The sequence below is a fragment of the Solea solea genome, chromosome 19 (assembly GCF_958295425.1).
Source record: "Solea solea chromosome 19, fSolSol10.1, whole genome shotgun sequence".
NCBI classification, from domain to species: Eukaryota; Metazoa; Chordata; class Actinopteri; order Pleuronectiformes; family Soleidae; genus Solea; species Solea solea.
This window is the reverse complement of record NC_081152.1, coordinates 3,162,213-3,179,252: the sequence shown is the minus strand read 5'-3', so window position 1 is coordinate 3,179,252 and position 17,040 is coordinate 3,162,213. Positions and strand designations below refer to the sequence as shown.

Genomic DNA, 17,040 nt, shown 5'->3' with positions numbered 1-17,040 from the left:
TTTTTATTTATCTATATTTGCATTGAAATCTCTTACCCAGACAACAGAGGAGCCAAACTTAATATATCTTCAAGTGTTACAAGAATTAGAGGCTTACATGGATTATAGAAGTCGACTAAGCAAGCATGCACTCATATTGCCCCTCAAAATTAGACACTTTGTATTATTATATTATATTATTATATTGTAAAAGTAGTGCACACCCACCCCCAGGCTTGTTAAGTCTATTTTGGTACAGGCCTGTATATCCTGGAGACAAACACGGTTTTACCTCATGTTTCCTGGACACACAGGATATTCAGGTTTCTTAGTACAATCTTGTATACATTTCTTTAAAGCACACCGAGTTGCCTTTGTGTATGAAATGCGCTTCAATTCACATCAATTGTGGTCAGACTTCATACATTATGTGAAAATAATCAACAGCAACACAGGTTTTATTAAGCATCCATCACAAATCTTTATTCAGTGACCTTCTGTCATTCACCTGCCGTTGGATGAATCGCCTTATACGGGATGTGTTGACATGAATACAGCTGGTGCTGCCATATTAAACAATGAATGACGCGAGTTCAATTAAAACCATTAAAGTTCTATAAAAAAAAAGAAGCTTTCTTACTCTTAATATGAAAATATAATCAGTGCTGTGATTGGATGGCGGGGTGAACTTAAACAGCAACCCTGTGCGATTTCTTTTAGACGTTTAAAGGCCAATGTTTTTCTTATTTCGGTCACCAGTGTTTGAACAAGTTGCAAAACGATCACTAACAACACATTTTAAGAACAAAAGAACTGTGACATGCCTTCAGAACCATTTGTGGCATCTAGTAGTAGCATCCAACCTGCTGAAAACGGATAATAATGCTCACTGGTTGTATTTATAGACTAACAGATCTGGTAAGATCATCTCAAAATACAAAAACATTTTAAAGGGACATATTAATGTTGTATTTTCATTAACTTTCATTTCACTTAATGTTGGGATTGCGATGGGAGTTTTTTTTTTGGTGCATCATAAGGGATAAAATGGAAACAAGAGAGAAACAATTATAAAAAAAAACAGCATTAGATGCTGTCATGATAACATTTGAAGACAAATATGTAAACAAGTTTGCTTAAATTCATGTTTACTCTGAGAAAACATTCAACAATTAACTATGCAGAACATGATTTTGATTATTTCCAACATTTTACTGTCCCTGATGCCACCTTTTAGAATTTTTTGTTTGTTTGTTTTTGTCCTAAAAAGAAATCAGTAGAAAGAAGTCATTGACAAAATAAAAAGTGACACCTAGAGGCCGGAGGCTGCCCAGTCACCAAAAAGTCCTGCTTCCTCTCTCTCTCTCTCTCTTTAGCTAAGTGAAACAGAAACACGTCTCTGATTAAGGAGTGGTAGCAGAGTGTGAAAACAATGCAGGGACAAGAGATCAGGGCATTTCTGAGAGGATAGAAGATAAAAACAGTGAGTCAGAGTGAACTCTTTCAACAGGAAACAGGCCTGCAGCCATGAGTGTCAGTGTTGTGTCGTTAGTCCACCGGTCGCTTTTCACTGTGTCGCTTCGTGAAATCATCGGCATTCTTCAAGAATTTTGCGTGATCTTTTGTGTATTCCTCTGCCAGGTCTGCCCTCAATGGGTGCTCGGGCTCAGGGCTATTCACCAGGTTGATGAGGCTCTGAATTACTGGAGGAGAAAAGGGAATATGGGAAGATAGATTTACGTAATTCATGCAAAAAAACTGGTTTTCTTGTTGGCCATTTACATGCAGCATCTTTTGCCCACACAAGTACATTATTTCCAATGGAAATAACGGTATTTCATCACGGTATGGTTTGTTTTGGTTCAGTACAGTCCGGAGTGGCCCTGGGTCAGGCATGTGTTTCGACTGAGAACAGCACTTTTACTTGGTAGGCGGGGTGCGGGCTGTGCTCAATGGGCACGTCAGCAAGATACAGTGTATAGTATGACGTTGTACCAGTGCGATGACAACGAACAGCGACATCAAACATACGACAATGTAGGACATCCAGCAGCTAATTTTTTCCTGCTCGGTTTGTGGCCGTTTGTCTCACAGTTGCAAGGGAGTGACCTTTTTCTGACACCCAGTCAGCTGACTGTCGTGGGTGGATCCAGTCTAGCACCACCCTTTTATCATCATTCAGCCCTCATTCATGCACATAAACAAACGTGAGCCACGAATTATAAAACACTGCACGTGTCAAAATAGTAAATTCTGACTGAACATTTGATGTATGTGTACGCATACCACTATCGGATCATTTAATTTTGCCTGCATGTATACAATGGAATTGAAAATCACAATCGGAATTAATGTAATACAGGGTATATGCAGGAATCCTGAGGTTAATTTTTCAAGACCCTCTCAAAGTATTTTAAGACCGTATCGCCATTTCAAGCTGTAATCAGCAACACAACAAGGCCCCCCCGGTTGTTCTCAGCAACAGGCTTCAGCCATTGCTGAAATTCAGGGATCTCCAACCAGGAGTCCGCAAACTTACATTTTCCCATCTCTGGAGATTTTAGAGTTTATTTCGTGCGATTTCGGATATTATTTCACACTGGGAGGAGGAGCGCGTTCGCTGTCACAAGATGCGTAGCGTCATGTGTACGCGCTGCCCTGAGCCGATCTTGCAGGGCGCGCATGTCTTCGCATCGTAGTTTTTAACAAACGCAGGGAGGAAAATAAATACATTCATGCATACTTTTTGCAGTCAAACTCTATGGACAAAATTTAATACCTCATGAAATCGCCATTAAGACTTTTTCCCAGGTTTTGTTTGATTATTAACAAAAGACGTGACAGACGTGCAAAACACATGCTTTTAGACACTTCATGTGAAAGTTCCCCTTCATTGAATTGTTTGGCCTCATGATGACAGTAGAGAAAAACAATCTGTAAAGCTCACCCTGTGAGGTTTTTGTGGCTGGCTTCCAGTTATCCGCACTGATGATGGGCAGGCAGACCTGACCTTTGTCATCGATGTTGGGATGGTAGATTTTTGTCTTGAAGGTGATTTTGGGAGGCTTAAAGGGATATTCAGTAGGGAAGATGATCTCAATCTTGAATGCTCCTTTGTCATATGGAGGACGGTCCTTTGGGGGAAGACAACAGTGTGTTGATTTCATCAAACTTGCACTCAAGGTCATTAAAAATATGTTTAATTTATTTTGTATATCCTTCACCACAAGCACAGACACTGTGTCTGTGCTTCATGCTCTCATTTTAAAGTGACAGCTCTTTAATAAAAGCTTTTAAATGTGATTATACATTATAAAACTGAATTTTGAATCCTGAGAGCAGGAGTCAAAGCAAACAAAAACAAAACAAAATTATTGTTTCAGCAAGAACGTTACTTGCAGAATGTTGATACTTACAGGAACTATGAGCGCTTGCCAGAGAAGGGTATTTGATTCATCTACTTGAATGTTGCAGAAATTCTTCTGCCCACCTTTATGGATCTCAGCAAGTTCCTACAAAAACACACAGATAAACAGTAAAAAAAAATGTTGGTGGTGGTCTGCATACCGCTCAAATGTAATGACCGTGCTTACTGGAAATGTTGACTGCACATGCTATGACGCAGTGCTGGGCACTATACCGAAAAACAGTATAGAGTTTTTTTAAATAATACATATTTTTCAAATATAGTAAGACTGGTATATAAAAACCAGAATGTGGAAAAAGTGGGCTGTTGAGAATTAACATAAAAGCTACAAAAGTGATTTTCCCATACAGCAAATGTTTATTCCATCCTACTCTACCCTTTTCACAGCAGTGAAATTATATTTTTAATGTTAAGATATTATTATGATTATGATTATGATTATTATTATTGTTATCCATGAATTTTCAAATGTACTGTTTTTCAAAAATAGTTAAGCACATTATTATTTCTTGATTAAGATGTCAAATTATAGTATGTACTTGTACTCCTGAACAGAAAAAATTGTTTTAGTGTTTGAATGTTTTGCTTGATTCATTTCTGGCTTCTCAGACAAGCCCAGTGAGCCAGCTCAAATGTTGGTATAAAAAGATGAATTCAGTTTATTTGCCAAATAAAAAACAATAACATTTTTAGTTTTAAACAAGTTTTTGAAAGATTTATGAAATAATTATGTTTTCTTGATTTTATGACATGTGGTCTAAAACATTTGTTAAGCACAGTTTGTGTGCAGGTTCATTTTCTGTTGATGGGTGAGTGTTTACAGCTCTGTTTGAATCTGCAAACCCTGTCACTCTGGTATGACCTGCTCAGCCAGATTATGACTCCATTTTATCTTTTCACCTTTGAAATTTTTTTAAAAATCCTAACTATTTTTCCTCAAATGGTTGCAGATTTAGTTGTGTTGTTTTCTATGGTGTTTCTTTTCATTTTTGTTTTAAATATACAGTACAAATGTATTAGACCACCACCGAATTTAAGGTTTATGCCACCGCTTTCCTATATTAACAGCATTGGTAATTACAAAATCATTTTTTAATTAATATTGTTTAATTTAATGTTAATGTAATGGTTAATACACCAGTATGTAGAAGCTATTTAACCGAAATTACATTTTTAATGCTAAAATATAATTACTATTATCCATGACTTTTCAAATGTACTGTTTTGCAAAATATAAAAATAATAAAAATCAATCCTCAAAAAAAGAAGAAGACTAAGATGTCAAATTTCGTTGTAAAAAACAGGCTGTAAAACAGTTTCAGACAGGTCCAAATATCAATTCAGCTTGTTATTTGACAGCAGTTGACATTTTAAAGTAGGCGAGCTAGAACTAGTTCAGGATAAGTGACGGGGGGGAGGAGCAAATCTGTACAAACACTTGTTCTTCCTGCTTGCGTTGAGGGGAATTCAGAAGTGGTAACATAATAGCTTGACCAATGACGGTAATTGCCAACGCAGAGGAACCAAAAGCAAATCCTTGCGTTTCAGTGAAACCGAAAGTAGCCACACAGAGTCATTCACAGTTCATTAAAACACTTTTCAAAACATTCAGTATTTCAAATTTAAGCTACCCCTACTCCGCTACATTTATCGAAACTTTTGTATGCTTCTGTGCGTTTGTTTATTTTACCATTTAGGACACATGAGTTACAACCATAATAGTAGCAATAGCATTTAGAGCCCACTGAGGGTCTGAAGTCACACCCCAGGCGTACAGTCTCCATGTTTTTGGTACCGCCGCTTCCTTCATCCGGCGACAGTCGGCTCACTTCACCGTCTTCGCCGGGTTCTTTCACGGACTCAGAGACGTTGTCTGACTCACTGTTGTGTGGTTAAATGCTGAATCACTCCGACTAACTACTTACACCTCAGTCACCATCTGTCGGACGTCAAATATGCGTTCACAAAAGCTAACGTCCCTAGTTGTCCGGTCTGTACCGACACACATTTTAAACAAGTAGTTTGAACCCTCTCTGTTGGAAAAACGGAATCATATTACGTTATAAATATTGTTTTCTTTACCTTCTTCAGCCTGTTAGTCGCAGACATTGTGGTGTGTACTGATGCCGTCTTCGTTTTCCTGTTTCTATCCGTACTTTTTTTGAGGTGTCATGGCGGTTGGCAAACAACGATTTGGTGCATTACCGCCACCATCTGGTATGGAGGGTGGATCAAAATGTACTACTGCAAAAAAAATAGATATACACTACACTACAGTATATACATATATAGGCTATGTATACAACACAAAATATGTCGGGTTCTTTTGTAATATATCTTTTTAATCAAACTCTATTTTAATGTCTCTAAACTTTTGGATCATAGTTTCGCTTTCGGAGTTAGTACATTCTGTGCGGTTTCCTCCTGCCCACAGTGATCACATCTGCCTATATTATGGTTATTGATTATGAATAATGTATTGTTTAATCCTGTATGGGCAAATCTTTTCTCTCTGTTCTCCTTTTTTCACTTTGCTGTCGAAGGGGCTGACACTTTGCGTAGTGGTGCGCTACCGCCACCTACTGGCCTGGAGTGAGAAGGCCAGGCACAGAGTTACTGGGAAGGGGCAGGGCATAGAGTGGTTTTTCACTTTCTGATTGACAGAATGTGACGCAGAACTTGGTAATGTAGGGGTTTTTTGTTTTCGTTTGTTTTTTAAAGTCTAAAAACATATGTAGAGACTAGACCTGGTGAGGCACTCGTCGGATTTACAAATATATGAACCCAAAATAGAAGCTTATATTTCTATTTTGACCTTGCGGTCTTTGCTGGAGGGAATAAGCCACAGTTTATAGTAGGGGTGGCACAATATACCACAGTTTCACACAATTTAAAAAAACAAATCTCCAGGTGTGTAACTAATAGTCCTCTACCCTAAAGGATAAATAAACATGACTGAGCTAAAATGCTGTTGCTGATTTTTATTTACATGTTTACAGTCTGTGCATAGGGAAGCATGCAATTATATGTATATATATATATATATATGTATATATGTATATACATATATATATATACGTATATATGTATATACGTATATATATATATGTAGGACTTTTGACTTTTGGATTTCACATTTTCATCAGTCCGATATCCGATCCAGTGATTTTTGACCAGTATCGGCCCGATACAGATACTGAGTATCACAGTTTACCTGAGAGCCTCGTGAAAAAAGGCAAAGTAGTGACCGACCCTGATGTTTGCTGCAACAACAAAACAACAACACCGATGAAACTGACGAAGAAAAGAAGGATTTGATTCTGTTCTGTCTTTATTGATAGGAGGAGGATACAGCGAGCGTGTGAACACATGTCCAGCAGAAGCTACAGACGAGCAGAGGGCCAACATGACTTTCCTCCCCCCAAAGATTGCTGACAAGTCTTTTAAAAGTCACTTAAAGTGGAACGAATTTGTACGAATTCGTAATAATAGGTGAATCTATTATTACGAATCTATTTTGAAAAATGGAAACAAGAGAGATATAAACAGCAGCATTAGGTGTTGTATAATGATGCACTTTTGAAAACAACATGATTACAAACATTTTACCCGCCACGGTGACATGAGTAAAAAAAGAGTGACACCTCATCTCTTGCAGAGTGTCAGTGTCAGTACACGGGTCGCTTTTCACCGTATTTCCTCGTGTACTCCTCGGCATTCTTCATGAACTTTTCACAGTCTTTTGTGTATTCCTCTGCCAGGTCTGCCCTCAGCGGATGCTCGGGCTCAGGATTGTTCACCAGAGTAATGAGACACTGAATCACTAGGAGAGAAGGAGAATATATTGAATTCATTCAAAATAAAAATGCAGCATCTTGCAGCATCTATTCTTCTTTTTTTTAACATACTTTATGTTATTTAACTTTTTTTTACTGTTTTTTTAATCTAAATTTCTTATTCTATTCTTTTAATTATTTATAGTCACACAGCACCTTACCTCCAGAGGTTTTAATTTAATTTAATTTAATTTAATTTAATTTAATTTAATTTAATTTAATTTAATTTAATTTAATTTAATTTAATTTAATTTAATTTAATTTAAGTTTAAATTTTATTTTCTTCAATGACCAGGTTCTGGAGAGAGTGAAATTTCATTTGTTCCCACCTCATGTCCTAATGTGTGTTGGAATGACAGTAAAGAATCTTGAATCTTGAATCTTGCATCTTATGAACAACCTCACTCATGGCGACAGCAGAGAAGAACACGTGTGTAAAGCTCACCCTGCAAGGTTCTCGTGGCTGGCTTCCAGTTATCCGCACTGATGATGGGCAGGCAGACCTGACCTCTCTCATCGATGTTGGGATGGTAGATCTTTGTCTTGAAGGTGACCTTGGGAGGCTTAAAGGGATACTCGTCAGGGAAGATGATCTCAATCCTGAATGCTCCTTTGTCATATGGAGCACGGTCCTTGGATGAAAAAACAAAAACGAGACAAATGAACTTCAACTTGCACTCAAACATTTGTATAGTTTTTTATATATATTGAAAGAGGAAGTAGAAATACATAAAACATTGACTCTTGACTCCTTGACTGGAGCCGAGGTCGTCGGTTAATGCTGTGCTCTCAAAAACAAAAACATGTTTGACTTTCAGCTGTAAGTAGCATCACTTACAGGAACTATGAGCGCTTGCCAGGTGGAGATGTTCTCGTCATCGACTTGAACTATGCGGAAATGCTTCTGCTCATTGCTGTGGATTTCATTGAGCTCCTGCAAAAACAAACAGAAACACCAGCTGATTTCAAACAGAATAAAATCATGCGATCAAACATGAGGCCGCTCAGTTTTAATTGATTGTCTACAGCTTTATAAACCTCCACATGAGGGTCACAGGGACTGTTGGAGCCCATCACAGGGAAACATATTATATTATATTTTTTTACAATAGTTATATAATAATAACATATTTGGTTGTAATGATCACATTATTAACATTAATTACATACAAAAAAGCTTGTTTGGTGTCTTAATTCCACAGTAGTTTTCAATTTAGTTGCGATTAGTAGATTTACATATGGAACGAAATGTGCATCGTTTTCAAAACCATTTCAAAACAAGCACTTTCAGTTTGAAGTTGTGTGGAATATGATCATAAATATCTTTACTGATGTGGCACAATATTGTGTTGTATTTTTGAGCTCATATTGTTTTTTTCCCGCCCCCTCTTCACCACTCTGGACGCTCGTTGGCTCCCAGGTCATTTGAGTGCGACACACTACACTGTGTAGCCCCGCTCTACATGCTGTGATGCTGCCCACTCACACATCAAAGGAAGTGAGCGTGGCGTCTGTTGTCGTTCATTTATTTCACCGACGTGAGATTGTGTGGAAGATAATATATCTTGTGTCATTCCTCTCCCGATAGCTCTTAAAGTTTTCGTCTGAACATGTCACTGCACACACTCGTGTCCTTAGAAAGTCTGAAGCCTGTCGGACAGTTGTGTGACAAACAGACGCACATATAGAGTAGACACTGCGATTGTTTTTTACCTTGGAGAGCCTCTTAGTCCCAGCCATTGTGGTACTGATGTCTGGTTTGTTTAGAGGTGACACTGCGTCAGTATGCCTGACAGCTACAAAAAGCACACAAGTGTTTGAAAGAGGACACAATTTTTGGAAGAAACAAAGGATTGTACAGTATAAGTTGTGTGTATGTTGAAAAATATGTGGAACTACAGTGATCCTTTCATCTGCCTTTGAAATCTATTTTTCCATGGAACAAAAAGTGCATCATCAGAGAATCCGAGGAGGGTGATGAAACTGAAACTCCTGCACAGGGCAGCGTTGCACTTCTGTAGTCCTGTTTTGGGGTTTTTCCACCTTTTTTATTCCTTTTCTTTATATTTACCCTTTTCTTTTGTTCATTTATTTTTTATTCACTGAATTTCTGTCAATAAAGATTCTTTGCATGTTGATTATTTGTGACATCCTTCATGTTTCTCCAGTTGAGCCATTGATTTCTTTCAAGCATTAGCGGGGCTAATTTAGCAGAAACCTGACCTACCATGTTTCTAAAGGGGCAAACCACGGACAGACTGAATCAGTCTTATAATTTATTACGATAACTTCTGTGTATAAAACGAGAGTAGTTAAAAATGTCCCAAATGTCGAGGTTGTTAAGGTTCTCCAAAGTGTTTTGCCTTCATTTAAAGTTTTATGAGGAACCAGGAACCAAGTTTTCTTTAAAAAAACCATCTCCATTTCAGTTGCATTAAGTTTGGTAATTGTGGTTGTGATAGTACTGTAGTACATAAGCAATAGCATGATTGTTTGGGTACCTGCAGAGCGAGCACAATAGTAGTATAAGTAGTAACAATAATAGCATCAGGTTTGGATCTGGATCCTGCAGCCCTGGAGTCACAATGTATTCTGTTTTTGGTGCTAATTTTATTTTGAAAGAGGCTTTAGTGTGGTCTAGAGAACAACAAATCACAATGAGAAGTACTTTTTTTAATATGTTGGATTTATTGAAAAATCAGGGTTACAGTAAGAACCTTCACATGAGGTAGAGTTTTTTTTTCCCCTAACAGCGAACCATGTCTAAGTTTGGGCTACTCTAAAGACCTGCAGTCTCTGTAGGAGGCGCAGAGAAACGACACACATCTCTCTGAGGTTTTCCTTCAGACTCAGAAGACACTGATGACACGAGTGAGCTTTTATTTTCTAAATTGAGCAATGGGAGCTGGGATTTTGATGTCCTGGCCCTTCTCCAGCCTCTTCTCACACTCAATCAGGCAGTTCACGCCATCGATGACCAGCTGGACCAGTTCCACCTGCACAGGTCAGAAACAGAATTCAACAATCAGGAGCAGGGGGAAAAAAAACAAACAGATGGAGAAGACAATATGGACGACCGATCCTCACCTCAGATTTGCCCAGACGGTCGTTGTTGGATATGTCAAAGGTGTCTCCGGTAGCAGCCGTATCCACTCCTCCTGTGCCTCTTTTCTGCAGCCGCAGATTGTCCAGGATTTTTGAGAAGCGTGGATCCTGCAGAGTGTTTTCAGAAATAAAGGGTTCAAAATATCATATTGCAGTAGAGTTTTTGTCTATATTTGTGTCATTCTCTATGCAATCAGCTCCACCAGTTTTATTAGAAACGGGTTGGCTGCCTTTTGCTGACGATCATGTGACATGAAATAAATGCAGGTGACCCTGCTCTTGTCACTTTGCTTAAATGGTAGCTGTGTAACTTGTGTGTGTGTGTGTGTGTGTGTGTGTGTGTGTTACCATGCTGAGCCTTGGCAGGCGTACGTGCACACCAGCCCTGAGACCAGTGCCCAGGTTGGAGGGACATGTGAGGATGTAGCCGAGATGCTTGTTCCACATGAATTCCCAGCCTCTCTCCTGGATCAGATGCTCCACCTATGAGGGGGGACGGGGGGGGGGTGACGGGTGATATGCAAAGAGTTGATCAGTCACTTCACATTTGGTAAAAGTTGCAGTTTAAAAAAAAAAAAAAAAAACCCTACTCTTCACCGGCTGTATTTAATGAAAGTAAAAAGCAAAAGGGAGAGCTCTCAAAAACATCCTGAGAGACGGCAGATGTGGACGACTGTCATAACACCTAGAGGTCACACCAGGTACAGAATACCGCGCTCACTAGCTTTAATACGTTGTTTATTTGATGTGCTTTTGTTGTGATGTCTACGCATGCTCTGTAGTAGGCTGAGGGTAAGTTTCAGTCGGTCTATAAAGACTCCGCCTGTTTCCATACTGGTCAAAAGCAGCCGTGAGCATCGTCAGGGTCAGATATATTCAGTCTGTCCATTTCTGCGAGGTCTCTCTTGATGGCTTTGACCCGTGGATTTAAAGTGCACAAAGAAACTCTGACTCTTTGAAACTGGCACTGGCATAGAAGCTTTTCCTGCCAACGCGGTGACGTAAACAAGCCGACCACCAGAGGTCCAACAGAAGTGTCCTGTTGCTGTGTTTGCTCCTACCTGTTTGAGACCCCTGCAGAATCTGTCAAACACTCTCTTCATGTTGCCTCCCTTCTCCATGGAGATGACTCTGGTGTGGTCCTCCTCATTCACCCAGATCAGAAAGCTCTTCTCATTGTTGTGCCTGAAGAGAGAGAGAGAGGGGGGGAGAGAGAGAGAGGGGGAGGCAGCAACAGGAAGTGAATGGAGAGCTCTCTGCTCATGATGACTACACTAGTCACGTACATTAAGGACCTGATTTTTGGACACATTTAGTGCAGGGAGAGACATGCATTAAAAAAAAAGCACACATAGTCATACAAAAGTTGGCATGGGTCAGTATGATGTGGTCACACACATGGCAGACATGCAGCAGACCCTACCAGATGCCCCTGGCGTCTGGCCAGTCTCTGGCCATAAAGGCACATGTCAACAATGGAGAGACAGGTTTGTCAAACAGGAAGTGGTCCTGAGGGAGGGAGGGAGGGAGGGAGGGAGAGATACAGGGACAGGTTGAAGAAGAAAACACAGGGAGACGATGTTAAGGCAGAACTATGGAGAAACTAATTTAATAGCTTTAGAGTCATTGGGATCGGACTCAGGACTTGCAAGAAACAGGAATCGCTTCACAGTACTAACTCATAAGGGTACACAAGGTTGCTCCATGTTTCCATGACCTTGAAAATGTCCCTAATCCCGTACAGTCTTGAGTTATGGGACTCTAATCCAGAATCATTTGCTCCACAATGGGTGCACACAGGGAGTAAAAGGGGAGCGTGGACTCCTGAGCCCTTTACTGCATGGGTTGCTGCCCCCGTAGTCTTCCTCCCTTTCAAACACATTCACTGTTTTCTGTGGTGCTCTCTCTTTGAGACCTGTAACAATCGCAGTGTTACAGGAATCCCATGTAAGGGTTGGTGATGTTGCTCCGACTCCCTTAGACACTCCTTTAGACAAATCCCAAATTCAGACGACTACTAACTATACACTTCACAGATCTATGGGACAGGAAAAGGGCGTGTGTCGTGATATCGGGTGGAAATGCTCTGAACTAGGATTTCTCTGAACAGCGTCAGCCTTACCAGATCCCTCTGGAATCAGGCCAGTCTCGGGCCATGAAGGCCGAGGTGAGCAGCGGAGACACAGGCTTGTCAAACAGGAAGTGATCCTTGTGTGGTGCGGCGTGAAATGGTCAGAGCACAAAGGGTCAGTGAAAGTGAACCACCGTGACCTGAGAGACACGCGTTCTGCAATCGCAGTGGTCAGCGAAGAAAAGAGATTTATATTCCGACTTTTAGTCCGTGATTCTGTTTTCATCACCTTTCAAACTAAAAGTCCCACCTTATAATGTTGTTATAAACTTGAAGAGTGTCAGTTGTAAGAGCTGTTAGTTCCTGAGGTCGGTCTAAATGTAGCAGCGTCATCAACTATAATAATCTGGAATAAGCCTCTGGGGGCAATGGAAAATATTTGGATCACATGTATCAAACTGGTGGCCCGGGGGCCCCATGTGGCCCTCAAATAGATTACATGCGGCCCGCCCACCACTGTGCAAGGTGATGGAATAGAGACAGAATATAAGACTTAATGTATTTGCCCGTAATATTTTTTATAATAGTAATAAGACATTCGGTTGTAATCATTGCTTTAGTAAATGTATTACACTCAACATGAAATGACATATATTTAAGCTGTTTTAATCACAATTATCCTCGTCAGTATTTGCTAAATTTTCAATTGAATTCTCTGTTTTTGTGCACATAACAAAGAAAAGAATGAAGATATTTCTCGACTCAGGGGAAACTGAGGTTGAGAAGCACTATATACAACCTCTACTCTAATTGGTGTAAAACACAAAAAACTGAAGGATTCTGAGCCCCCAAATCTTACCTAACCGCTATAGTTTCTGCATATTCACCAGCACATCACTTCAATTTGTTCAACTTAAAAAAGCTCAAATAAAATAGTACGATTCTCTTCTTTCACGCTAAATTTGAGTGTGATTTGGGGAAAAAGCCGATGAACGAGACTCACGTCAATGAGCTGCTGCTGCTCGTGGTCAGTCATGTCCCCCAGGCTGTAATAATGTCCAGCCAGGTCGCCCTTCAGACCAGCCAGGGCCGTAACTACCACCCTCTCCACCTCGCGACGCTCGGCCCTGGAGCAGGCGGGGGGGAGGCTCAGCCCACGGATACTACGGCCAGTCCGCACACGCGACGAAAGGACATAGTTGTCGTCGAACACGCCGCCGGTGATCTGGAATAAAGATGAAGAAAATGATGAAAAGGAAAGAGTTTTGCAGGTGTGGGAGCAGAGTGGGTGTGGGAGGGGCTGTGACGGTGTGGACACCTTGGAGGAATCCAGGTCAGTGGGGTGAATCATGGTTTTGGGGTCGTAGCCGTTGTGCCTGTCTTTGATGATGGGGTCAAAGAGGTCGGCAAACACCTGCAGGAAAATCAAAGTCAAGGGCAGAAGGTCAAAGGTTGTTCTGGAAAATAGTATTTCATGGTAACACTTTACATTAACTGGTGTTATAAGCATTAACTAACAGTTAATGAATATTTTAACTAACCATTTATTAATGTTATTCAGGTTAATGAAGTTAATGATTCACATATTATTATTTAAGGGTCTAAAACGGGACTTTTCAGTATCAGTAATAACTGTTAACAATGACTTTCTCCAGTTACCTAAAGGTAAAATGAAGACCCAAAATGGTTCAACCCCTAAATAAAAAATATCAAAATGTGTTTTCAAAGTTCTTCACACAAACTTACCTCATAGCTCTCCTCATCTCCAGCCACACAGCCCACCGTCTTGATGAAAGGGTGGCCAGGGTTGTCCACTCCAGTTTGGATGCACTGGTCCAGGGTCCAGTTGTTGGGGGTGACGTTGTCCCTCAGTCTGGCATAAACGGCTGGAGTCAGAGCGGTGGCCATGCAGTTGTTGTGTTTCCTCAGGTCGGGGAAGTCAGAGCTACGAGGGAGGCAGCAGAGGAGGGAAGCTGAGTTTGTTATTTCACGAGTTTTGGTTCACTATAATAACCTCGGTGGTCTCCTGCATTTCTCTGAGGCCCACAAACACGTCACTTACCTGGGAGGATAAAGCTTCTTCTTCGCCTCAGCAACCAGGGAGCCATTTTCAGTCAACAAGAAGCCGGTTGCCATGGTTCCCGCACCCAGGCTGGCCAATAGCACGGCCGTGTTACGGCCAGAGAGCAAACGTGTGAAAGAGCTCGCCATCTCGCAGCGTACCAACGGGATCTCTGTCTGGAACAAAAGAGCTGGAGGAAAACAGTCAGAGAGTCAGGACCAATTCCATTTTTCATTTTTTATCTCTCTATCTCTTACCCTCATTGTGATTGCAACAGAGTTACAAGGAGTAGCACAAAATCAAGTGACATTTCTGCATACAACATGTTTATGCCCAAAAATCACACAACATCATGTTGTTAGAACTTGACACAACTGGTCTCTTTCTTCTGTCTCTACCTCACCTCCTTTCTCTCACCCCTTTCTGTCCCCCACCTCTCCTCTGTCCCCCATTTTTCCTTTTCCTTTATTTTTGCTCATTGTGTCTCAACTGTTGGGTTTCTCTCGATGATGTTGTCTATGTACAGAGCCTTGAGACAATGTATGTTGTGATTCGGTGCTATACAAATATTATTGAATTGAATTGAATTGTAGATATGAGAGGATGAGAGGATAAGAGGATGAGAGGAGCTGTGATAAAGAACTACTCTGAGACACAGTGATTTTAGCCTCAGAAGTGGGAATAATACACAACTCCTTATTTGGACGTTTGTTATTTGGGGTGTGTTTATAGGTCACATATTCAGGCTTTAAAAAAACATGTTTTTTTTCGTCTTCGTATGTGTTGTTGAGTCAAAGTTATGATTGATTTTATATTACTATATTATTTTCAGTAGTGATATAAAGTAGCAATAACGGTGCAGAAGTCACAAAATAGAGTGTTTTTTTTAGTGAACTTTGAACTGTGACGTATTTCCAATTTTCACAAATTCAATCCAATTGTAAACATTCTGCGCAGGTGTGTTTATATAGTTGATGAAAATTAAAGAAATGTGTCATCAGATTGTTTAGGTTGTGCTGAAAAAAAGGATATAAAACACTCCATATTGCACATTCTTGTACCATCTATATACTGGATACTGTTCTAAGGGTTAAAGATTTTAGCTTTTTCAAAAATAGAATCGATTATTCTTCGTGAGTGGACGGTCATTTTCCAACATGTCCTTGACAGAGGGAGGCGGGGCAGAGACCATGCTGTGTGGACATCATTACGCCTGTTAATCCTGGTTAGAGGTGAAACAGAGCCAGACTCACACAGGACGTCATGTGACTTAATCGCTCTCCTCTCTTTTTGTATCCATTCACTCTCTGGAGTAAAAGGAGAACCGAATCTTTGGGTCGGTGGTAATATTATTTATAGATCACTGGAGTTGCCAGGATCCACTGCCAAGACCTGAGCTGTCTCTGGTTCAGCACTCACTGACATTATGATCCGGTCACAAGACCAGACCCTCATGAGGCCAAGTCAGCTGCACGGACAGATGGAAACAGGGGACAGGGGTCAGGTGAAGAACACGGACATTTGAAAATCAAGGACGGATCGCGGTGACAGAAGACGTTTAGTGTCCTCCGGCTGTAAAGCCTCGACTTGCTTAACTGATACTGTGAGTCGTGTGGTCTTAAGGTGAGGATTAAAGCAACACAGACGCGTGGCCTCTCCTCCTCTGACCTGCGTGACCTTTTAACACCTGAGGAAGGGTTTAACGTGACCGCGTAACCACCACCTCAGTCTGTTTGAAACAAACAATTTGCATGCTGTCAAAAATAAAACCATTATTAACAACTTTTTTTAAAAGCCTTGGTGACTTTTTTCAGCACCATCGATTTAGTACGTTACACATTTTCAAACATGCAGTCACAAATGTTTAAGTCAAAATCATGTAATGCATAAAAGGATTTATAACACAGCCCATCTTCTTCAGTACATGTTCAGGCACGGATTTTACTGACAGGTGAGATTATGTGAGATGTTTTTAAGTTCTAGAAGCTACTGAGGTGTTTCTGCTGAAGCAAAAATCAAAAAGAAACAACATTACCTGTAGGGAAGCTGCTCTGGCTTCTTGTTGAAGGTCTCCTGTAAAGAGCTTTTCACTCTCCTCTCTCTCGGGAGTGGGGGGGGGGGGGGGGGGGTGGCTCCACCTCCTCATGTGGGATTAAAAACTTCAGGCCAATCACAAGATCAGACCCACACTGTTATAAACCAATAGCAGACATGAGCACTGGCACAGGACACTCAGTCATGTTGAGCCACAATGACCACGAGGGTCAGGTATCACTCTCCGGTTTATAGCACTGTCCAGTTTGACCTTGATATTTTCAACTGCAGCCACTCTGCTAAACTCAGCCAAACACGTGCATCTCCTTCCTGTCACCGCTCTAGTTCTCACACTGCCAATGTTCTTCCCTGTGACCTGGTGAGCGCCACACGCTGGAGCCTTAGAGAACACATACGAGTGTGAACATCACATGACACAAGAAATACAGAAAACTGACCAAATCAAAGTCGACAGAAAGAAGTTTCCAGTGGATACACACACACACACACACACACACACACTGAT

General features: G+C 40.7%; 3 protein-coding genes across 5 annotated transcripts; all 3 read right to left on the bottom strand.

Moving 5' to 3' along the window:
• Nucleotides 1–419: 419 nt before the first annotated feature.
• Nucleotides 420–5,640, bottom strand: LOC131445861 (ubiquitin-conjugating enzyme E2 L3-like). Its single transcript, XM_058616570.1, has 4 exons — nt 5,489–5,640; nt 3,396–3,491; nt 2,927–3,113; nt 420–1,682 (listed from the first exon to the last, which is right to left on the bottom strand). The coding sequence occupies exons 1-4, from the start codon at nt 5,513–5,515 to the stop codon at nt 1,528–1,530; spliced, it is 465 nt and encodes a 154-aa protein (XP_058472553.1). The 5' UTR covers nt 5,516–5,640; the 3' UTR covers nt 420–1,527.
• A 1,063-nt stretch (nt 5,641–6,703) lies between these two features.
• On the bottom strand, nt 6,704–9,014 carry LOC131446495 (ubiquitin-conjugating enzyme E2 L3-like). The gene is made up of 4 exons (XM_058617743.1): nt 8,956–9,014; nt 8,081–8,176; nt 7,688–7,874; nt 6,704–7,229 (listed from the first exon to the last, which is right to left on the bottom strand). Exons 1-4 carry the CDS (start codon nt 8,980–8,982, stop codon nt 7,075–7,077), a joined length of 465 nt encoding a protein of 154 aa, XP_058473726.1. The 5' UTR covers nt 8,983–9,014; the 3' UTR covers nt 6,704–7,074.
• Nucleotides 9,015–9,918: 904 nt separating this feature from the next.
• Nucleotides 9,919–16,586, bottom strand: ckmt2a (creatine kinase, mitochondrial 2a (sarcomeric)). Of its 3 annotated transcripts, none has more exons than XM_058617311.1 (10): nt 16,516–16,586; nt 14,481–14,670; nt 14,165–14,363; nt 13,737–13,832; nt 13,422–13,643; nt 12,470–12,555; nt 11,409–11,532; nt 10,696–10,830; nt 10,330–10,455; nt 9,919–10,238 (listed from the first exon to the last, which is right to left on the bottom strand). In XM_058617311.1, exons 2-10 carry the CDS (start codon nt 14,627–14,629, stop codon nt 10,122–10,124), a joined length of 1,254 nt encoding a protein of 417 aa, XP_058473294.1. In that variant the 5' UTR covers nt 14,630–14,670; nt 16,516–16,586; the 3' UTR covers nt 9,919–10,121. The 3 variants fall into 3 exon arrangements, with proteins under 3 accessions (XP_058473294.1, XP_058473293.1, XP_058473295.1); XM_058617310.1 differs by lacking the exon at nt 12,470–12,555 and adding an exon at nt 11,771–11,856; XM_058617312.1 differs by lacking the exon at nt 12,470–12,555 and adding an exon at nt 11,771–11,856 and having other exon boundaries at nt 13,422–13,832.
• Between the last annotated feature and the right edge of the window lie 454 nt (nt 16,587–17,040).